Here is an 8,677-nt window from a genome sequence, read left to right as displayed (position 1 = left end):
GGAGATGCGACCTCATCGACTCTATATTTAGCAAATCCAACAGAGACATGCTCATGTCCATCCTCAATGTAACGCCATACGCATCTGGCCGTCCCAATCCAAGCACCAAGCATGCTGTAAGCGCCTGCCTTGTCTCGAAAACTGCTGGATGACACAGGACGTCTGGTTGCACATAATGCACCCGCCCAGAAGCGTACCAGCATAACGCAAGATCAACACCCTTACAAAATTGAAAATAAGAGGACAGCCGAGAACAGGAGGGGGTGTGCGTGAGCTTCTTGTGTGAGAGAATGCAAGGTAATGGAACCAGTATCCTTCAATCCTACAAATTCCTAAATGGGCGGTACGTCCCTCGTGGTCTCCCCTTGTGCTTCATTTATGCTTGTTCTCCCGCTGCATGTATGTGCCGTTTTGCTGATTTACAATTACTGATCAAATCGAAGCTTTGAAGCTTATCATCATCTTTATTTTCCCATCATGTCACTTTCTTTTATATCTGCCATTTCAAACGTCCATGCCTGATTCCGCGTCTTGCAATGAAAACCAAGGCAAGGCAAACACTCCTTTCTTTTTCCGGTTGGGTTGATTCCATCTCAACCTTCATTGCACCCAAGGTACGTGCAATTTGTTCTCCGTAGAACACTCGTCTCGATCATCATGCAACAAGGAGAATAGGTGTTTCCGTAGCTTGTAGGAGAAGGTCAATCCCAGTCTCTGATCTTTTCATATGAGTTACACCTCATACTAACCGGCCCGTCATCTCATCGTCTCTTACGTATCAATATCGTCGAAATGAAGTATGCGTACATTTAGAAGTCAAGCAGAACAACTGCCGGGTCTGATTTCAAAATGCACTATATGATCCACTTGGGAAACAAGTAACCACGTACGAAAGACGAGCCAGGCTCAGCCAGTTTCCATCTGAAGGCCTCAATTCTTGGCAAAAATAGAGGGCGAAGCAGACTATATCGTGGAGAAGTGTGCATATCGCTATACTCCCGGCGAACAACACCAGAGCCACTCGCACTAGGCGGCAACTCAAACAGACGGGGCGTATTGTCAAACCAGCCTAGCCAGCCAGCCTTACCCGCGAGCATCTCATACGAGTACTACCTCATAATCGACTTAGACCGGGCCAAGCTTCATTATGCATTTATTTCTAATACGGCGTCAATACGGAGCCCCTGCAGCTGACTCCGCGTGGAAGTTACCCTCGGCGACATGTCAGACATATACTCTCATTGTCCCTGTTTGACTCTTACAAAGAGATGCCATCGAGATTACTCCATATTACATACATTCGTCCGTCTTCCATGCAATTGCTTATATTGGCTGCTCGTGCCCTGGCACATCAAGGTGTAAGTGTCAGCTCCGTTAGACCCTTGTACCCGGTACCCTGCCGATTCGGCCTCATCACCCCCGGCTTACTAGTATCCGGGACTTGGCATCCACAGCTCGCCGCCAATTCCCTGCCACGGCATTTCTCTCCCTTCGGCGTTCTAGCAGGGCATCCGGCGTCAAATCTTTGTCCAAGCGGACCTCGGTCGAACACGTACGAACATAGGTAGATCTTCTTGAGTCAGTATGACGGATCAATCAGTGAATCACGTAACAAATCTACCCGAACGGAGGGTCAATTTCGTACACAGAAATGCACGGTCAGTTTGTCAACAAACCCCCGTATCCATACATACATACCTTATCCATCTCGCAGACAAACGCCATGGTCAATCAGCCCTCCATGCTGGTATAGACAGACAGGCCGCGGAGAGACAGTACATGCCGCCTCCCGATCCCTCCAAATTGCCCTCGAAATGGCATCTCCTACCTCCCCGGAATTTCCTTTCCAAGCCTTGTATTACAACTATTTCCCCCTTTACTGGACACAACGAACCCACGTCTTGTATTTTGTTCCTCCGTTTCGACAGCCTTGTCAGCATAACAGCAAAATAACACCAGAACCACCATTCAAAGCTCCAGCCATTCTATGACAAGTGCTGATTAAGAGATGGACCATGCAATCAATGAACAAGGCTTTCATCATCCCGCAAATCCGTATCACACGACCGCGGACGCACGTTAGCATACATACATGTCTTATGCGTGTCATTGTATCACTGACTGCCCTTCAATGTTCTCATAATACGTTACGTTACCCAAGAAGCACCGTAGCCCGCCCAACAAAAAGTGAGGTGGTGTGTCCCCGTCATCTTGTCATCCAAGCACCTTGGCTGGCCCAGATGCCGGTCTGAGTGCTACCCATTTTAGCAGCACAGACCTCCCCATCCTCCTCCCTATGTGTGTACTACCTAACCTACATTACGCTACACCACCACTGCTACTACAGGCAGTAGGGTCTACTCGTAATATATGCAAGAAACGAAGCAGATCCTACACCACTTTTTAAAGGCATGGGGGGCGCTTGTCTTTGTACTCCATACACGTGAACGGGTAAGACCATACTCGGCCTCGGCACGAGTCGCAGCAGGGAAATGTAAGACACTTGGTAGTACAGCTCAAGTAACGTGCGACTCGGCCATGGCGGTTTTGGTCTCAAGTATGCATAATTTTGAGAAGAGGGGGGAGAGAGAACTGCGGGCTGGCTAATGCGTGTAGCTGCTTCTTCGTAGGATCTCTAAATCCTTCAATCGTCCGTGGGAGAAGTTTGCGAACGTTAAGCAGAAAATAAAGTGATCAATCACAATGTGTAAGAGGGGAGCGTGTGTTAAGCGCCATTTGGAGTAATAGGTAATCATCGAAGTCACCTCTGGAGAAGTCCTCGTGTTATGGAACTAGGATTCATATGCCGAAGCATCTTAAAGATTTCATCTATTTTGTTCCCCGAACCATTTTTGTTACATACAGTATGGTGTCTAGCCTCACGGCTCACTTTTCGATATAAGGCTTCTGCCCGTTTTTTCCCCTTCGCCGCTTCCTCGTCCATATCCTAAGGAACAAACGTCCCCCCAAGAGCCGTAAGTGCCGCCCCTCCATCTCGCAGCCGGATTGTCTGGAGCCGGGAAAGACCGTGAAGCCTCCCGATGGAACCTCGTCATCCTCTGTCATACCTGCCCATGCCCTTCAAGAGCCGTACGTAAGTTCACGGCGGCAGAAAGAGCAAGGGAAAAGAAGGCAAGGAAATGAAACACCTCTTTTCTTTTGCTTGCTCCCTCGCTGCATGGGGTGGCACCACTTTCAGGCGACCAACACCCGGCTTCCCCATCCCAGCAGCCCGCCGAGGGACAACATCTGTATGTCAGCCGTTCCGGTCTGATGTTGCCAATGGGCGTCCCTTGTCCTCGTTCGCTGGCGCCGTCACACGACGGCTGGCTGAGCATCTGCTGTCCTTCCACCTTAGCCCGGGTGAGGGTAGGGCTTGGGGCCGTGTATCTGGGGACCAGGGTCTCGTGCCTTCAGCCCAACCAGAAGTCGTTTATCGCCAGCCACTTGCGTACGGCCCAGCATTAGTGCCAGTTCCGCACGGGGAGGGTTTGCGACGGCTCCTACGGCCTGCCAGAACCCGATGGGCTCTGCAACACCGCAGCGGAAATCTGCGCATCTACGATTTTCCCTTCCAAGCACGGTTGCTGCATCCTGCTTGCTGACCCTAATGCTCCCGGAATAAGCGAGGGTGTTCTGCGCTGTCGTGTTGATGCGAGTTCGCTCCAGAGCTGGCTCGTCGAGTCCGCGATAGGCCCGGGGAGAGACGGGTATCTGGGAACAGGCAAGTGTTCATCCATATCCCCCGGCCTATCTGGCCTTGGCGTCCCCTTCGTAGTCAGAGAAGCAGCCGACATCTGTCCAGCCCTGGCCTTGTGAGGTTCAGCTGGCCTGGCCTTGGGTAGTAGCACCAAGTGATCATCGTAATGCTCTGTAGCATCAGCATCAGCAGTGAAGGGCGGCCCTGCGATGGAAAAGATGGGGGAAAGAGAGGATCCTGAATCCTGTGCGATGCCCATCTTAGCGGCTGACATGGGGAGCTGTCTCTCTTCGCCGAATTCGGCGGCACAGGCGCAACAGCAGCATGTGCACGTCTCACCCCGTCATGGAATCAGCCGGGGAGGGGAGGAAGCTCTAATACTTCTAGGATTCTCTGCAGGCCCAGCTTCGTGCGGTGGTCTTCGTCAGCCTGGCCTTTGCTCCAAACGTCCAATGGCATCGTCGGCTCGACCTCCTGCTGCTGCTTGAGGCCTCTGTTAAGGCCGGCACCAGCGCATTTTCCGCCGTGATGCTCCCCATGGGCACACAAACCAACCCTCCCCATTCCCTGCAGCTTTGCGATCCGCGTTTGGAATCACCTTGCCCTCCCATCAGTGGCCCAAACTTGTCTGTTCAATTGTGGCGACGGGTGCGTATCCGGCAAACAACATTCTGAAGTTGTGGGCAATAGTCGCCTGTGCAGGCACCGTCGCGAAATCGGAAAAAAATCGCACCCAGAGCTTCACTCGCTGTAGAGCTCGCGAGGTGAGTTTTGCGCGCATGAATTTCCTTTTTTTTTTCTATCATTTTTATAAGACTTTTTGTTTGACACCCAAACGCCCAATTATAATCAATTGTCGTAAAGTCGTTATCAACAGAGGGAAAATTTGAATAGAATGAAGAGAACCTCGGCCAATGCGAAGAATATTTATTTTTGAACTGTCAATGCAATGCTGAGCTCCACTATATCGCCTTCCGGAGCGGGTATTCCTTTTTGTTTGTCGTTTCCTTTTCATAAGAAAACCGACTGAGGTGAAGAAAAAACAAAAAAACACATTCAATGCTATGCCGTCTTCTCGTGATGAAGGAAGAGTTTCGTAACTTGCGAACCTTCCGATGGAAAAGAGAAAAAAGGTAGAAATCGTCATTGCTGATCCCTGGTCGAGACCCAGCATGCTTCATCTCGGAGAAGGGTCCTCCTCCATCAGGCACGCATTCTCCAGCATATTCGTCCACTTGCCGCTAGTGCCTGCGTGACTGTGCTTGAGATGCTGTCGGAAATGATCGGCCCTGTAGAATTTCTTGGATGAATTGCACTCCCTGAACTTGTGCACCTCCTGAAGGTGTCGGATTCGCTCCTCCCAGTCCAGTTCGGAAGCGTGTCTTGCCTGGATGCCGGCGCCCGGCGGCACAGGTCCTGTTCGGGGAAACTCCTCCCCACAGTAACCACACGCATCGGCCTCGCCGGGACGCGTTGTCGATTCGTGGAACGCCCGACTGTAGCCCGACAGCGCGGAGCACGACCATGAGTGACGCCGCACGTGGAGAGAGTTCTGGTGACGCTCGGCTTCGTTCTTGTTCTTGAAACGGTTGCCGCAAAAGCTGCATTCATACTGCTTCTCGGCTTCGTGAGCACTAAAGGGGGGGGAAATGAGTCAGCGCACCGGAATGGAAAACGACAAGCCACGTCCACAAGCAAAACAATGCCCAACCCCGATTTTATGTTTAAAAAAAGAAACAGCTTAGCGTATGGGTTCAACTTACCTCAACTCTTCCGCCGTCTCAAACTTCTTGGGCTTCTTGGGACAGCATTCGCACATATAGAAGCCCTGGAACTTGCCGCCGGACTTTTGCATCTCGGGGAGCTTCCGCGGACTGGCGCCAGACGCCGTTCGCGCGTGCATAGACGTCCTGTTGGCGACTGAAGACTTGGGACTTGGGTTCAGGGATGCGGGCGTGTTGTAAGGCGAGGTGCATGACGTGGGAGACAGGGCGCCCGGCGAGACTCCACCGGGAGAGCGGTGGCCGTAAGCGCTGGCGGTGGTGTTCGGAGGGATGGAGATGGAAGACATGAAGAAGCTGGGTCGCGAAGAGGCGCCGCTCAGGAGGGACGTCGCCGTGGAGGGGCCTGTTGACAAGCGAGGCGTGGGAGAGCCGCGGGATGCGCCTTGGCCAGGCATCATGGGAAGGCCAAGGTCGTCTGAGGCAGGGCTGGCGGCCCGGCGCTTCTGTCCCGCACCCGCATACGCATCCTCAATGTGAAGCCTCTTGAGCGATGACGTCTCTTCAATCTCCATGTCGTCAGCGAAGCTTCCCTGGGTGGAAGTGGCATCGTCGCTGTTGTTCCGCCTTGACCTGCCTCGTGGTGACCGATCTGGTTCTGAGCTGTCGTAGGGAGAGCGGTGATCAATTGGGGATCGGTGAAACGGCGTTGAGAGGGGGGATACGGCAGAAAAGGTGGGCGAGTCTCGGGGTTGTGACTCAAAAGGCGCGCGGCTGTGGATGGGTAGTTGGATGGGGAGGTTGTTAAAGCTGGGGGCAAATCTGCCCTCGTTCTGGAGTCCTTGGGAAAGACTGCTGACAGGACCGCCGAGAAGAGATCGCGGAGGCGACCTGTCCAGTGTTCGAATGGGCGTCAGCATCTTCTTCATGCTGTCGCCGTGAAGCTCGGCTGCCGATTGGAACTGGAACTTGTTGTGGTGAAGGCCAAACGGCTCGCTGGAGAGGGAATCGCGGGACCTGCCAAGTCTCAATATGTTAGCAATCATGATCCATCTGCGCGGTTTGTCGCAGACAATCCAGCTTCCCACCTCTCTGTTGAAGCGTAGCTCGCATAGCCCTCGTCGCTGTTGATGCTTCCAGCTTCCCTCCTCTTGTAGCCAGATCGGTCCTCCAAGATGACAGGGCTCATGCTACCATAGCCGCTCGCAAAGGACGAGCGGCTGGCGAAGGATGAGCCGCGAGAGAAGTCCCTCTTGTCCTTCAATTCGTCCCGATACTGGGTGGGAGCCTCGCCGAAAGGAAGATGCCGTGGGGGCGGCAGAGGAGGCGGCACATCGTTTCGCAAGTCCATGCCCGGAATGGCCATTGCTGGACTACTTGGAAATGGAATGCCTTGGTCTCTGTATCGATTGGCCCCGGATCCGGGCACGATGATGCTTGGGAGGGAAGGGGGGGCCTCTCTGTATTGCGGAGGAAAGGCCATTGTTGCGAGTGCGAGGTGGGAGAGAAATAGGCTTTTGAAGTTCGAGAAGACAAGGTCGAGAAGAAGAGAAAGCAAAGGCCGAGGTGGCCTTTGGCGTGGAATATGTGAGCAGCAGGTGTTTGCCGTTACACGCCCATTCGAGTCATGGAAACGGATTGAGAGCTGATGGGAGTCAATGCGCCAGTGTAAAGGCAAATCCGCTGCTTCGGCCGCGGCAACGGAGACAAGTCGTACGTGTCGCGTGGGCGAAGCAGGGAAGAAGTGCGTAGGTGGCAACGGGGTCCTGGTCCGGAGTGCTTTGTTGCGTTATCCAGGTCCAGCTTCTAGGTAGCCGCAACGATGCTCCGAGGCAGTGCGTATGTAGGTGTGGTTTGAGATGGTAGCTGAACGGGGCAGCAGATGGGGTAAAGAAGGCCAGGAGCAGACAAAGAGGCAAAGGTGTAGAGACGAATAGGATTGGAGAACGAGGATTGGAAGAATGATACACGAAGCCGCTAGAGGCAAGTCGAAGGGACCAAAGACATGGGATGCCTCGAATTATAACAAGTGGGAGGTTAGGACGACTTTTAATGTAGGGGCAAGAGGCGGGAGACCAAAAGAGAAATATCGAGCTTGGTCTCCGCTGCGCTGCTCGGCCCAGCGAGAAACAGAAGAAGACAAGACAAAAGTGAGATGGACCGCGCGGGGGTGAGAATAGAAGGTCGAGAGCACAGCCGGGGGGGTGTAGATAGGCGACCAGCATGAGATGGCCCTCCAACAAGTGCCAATCCTGTTAGTGCGCGGGTGGTCGTTTGGCCAGAGGAACCAGGGACTTGGTTGGACGAGGGGCGCCGTGCGTTGGAGCAGCCATGTTTGTTTCTTGTGTCCAAAAGTAGCCTATCTTCTTTTGCTTCCCTTCGCCTCCCTATCACGTTGTCTGCTCCCGCTTCCCCCAGTGCCTCGACAACCAGGGGCATGAGACGACGACGATGGAGCCGACGGCAGCGCAAGGGCACACCGGCAGGCATCAACGACGGCAAACGTAGGTGCTCGTGCTGCTCGATTCCCGGGAAAAGGGCGAAGATACAACAGCCCTATTGGAGCAGAGCGGAGTAATCCAAGGGAGGGGGAGGGGCGTCTCCATGCTGCCGTTCCCTTGAGGAGTTTGGAAGCGTACTCGTACCAGCAGCAACAGGGGCCAAGAGACCACGCAGGAGTGCTAGTTGTAGAAGCAGAAGCAGAAGCCGAGCGAAGTGCGTTCCCAGAGGATCGGTTGACATGGGAGGTGCAGTGGAATTGGACTGCGAGCCCCCCCCCCCTCCCCTCTCCCAAAGGCCACCCAGTTGAACTTGTGTGAGCGAGTGTGTGTGTGAAGTACATACAGGTACAAAGGCCAGCAACGGTCCTCGGGTGCGGCTGCTCTAGCACCGTCGTACATTACACGCCAAGTACGAGGTCTCCGGGGTATGTAGCCAGCCGCAGACGGGTATCGACTGGGGCTTTGCAATGGCTTGTGGAGCACGAATTCATGTACTGAAGTTTTGATATTGAGTAATGGAGGTGCGTGGCAGCGTGTGAGGGAACCTGAGCACCCCTGTCGGAGGACCCTGGTCGATACTCATGCACTGTTGACTACTTTGGCCTCCTACCTCGTACAAAGCAGAACGGGATGCGCGTGGGCAGCCCTGTCGTAGTGCCCTATGTACGGTCCTTTGGCTTGGGGGACAGACGGACGGCCGAGAAAGGGGGGTGTGTGTGTCCATCGCTGGGCTGTAGGGCAAGCACTGACGCCGT

At 53.8% G+C, this 8,677-nt stretch overlaps 1 protein-coding gene across 1 annotated transcript; it reads right to left on the bottom strand.

Moving 5' to 3' along the window:
* Positions 1 to 4,877: 4,877 nt before the first annotated feature.
* Positions 4,878 to 6,904, bottom strand: BBK36DRAFT_1127092 (hypothetical protein; the record flags this gene model as incomplete). Its single annotated transcript, XM_024891461.1, has 3 exons — positions 4,878 to 5,334; positions 5,464 to 6,438; positions 6,510 to 6,904. The coding sequence occupies 3 exons, from the start codon at positions 6,902 to 6,904 to the stop codon at positions 4,878 to 4,880; spliced, it is 1,827 nt and encodes a 608-aa protein (XP_024746489.1).
* Between the last annotated feature and the right edge of the window lie 1,773 nt (positions 6,905 to 8,677).

Source organism: Trichoderma citrinoviride, assembly GCF_003025115.1.
Source record: "Trichoderma citrinoviride strain TUCIM 6016 unplaced genomic scaffold BBK36scaffold_14, whole genome shotgun sequence".
Classification (NCBI taxonomy): Eukaryota; Fungi; Ascomycota; class Sordariomycetes; order Hypocreales; family Hypocreaceae; genus Trichoderma; species Trichoderma citrinoviride.
Note: the sequence above shows the minus strand (reverse complement) of the source record. Positions and strands in the feature narration are given on the sequence as shown.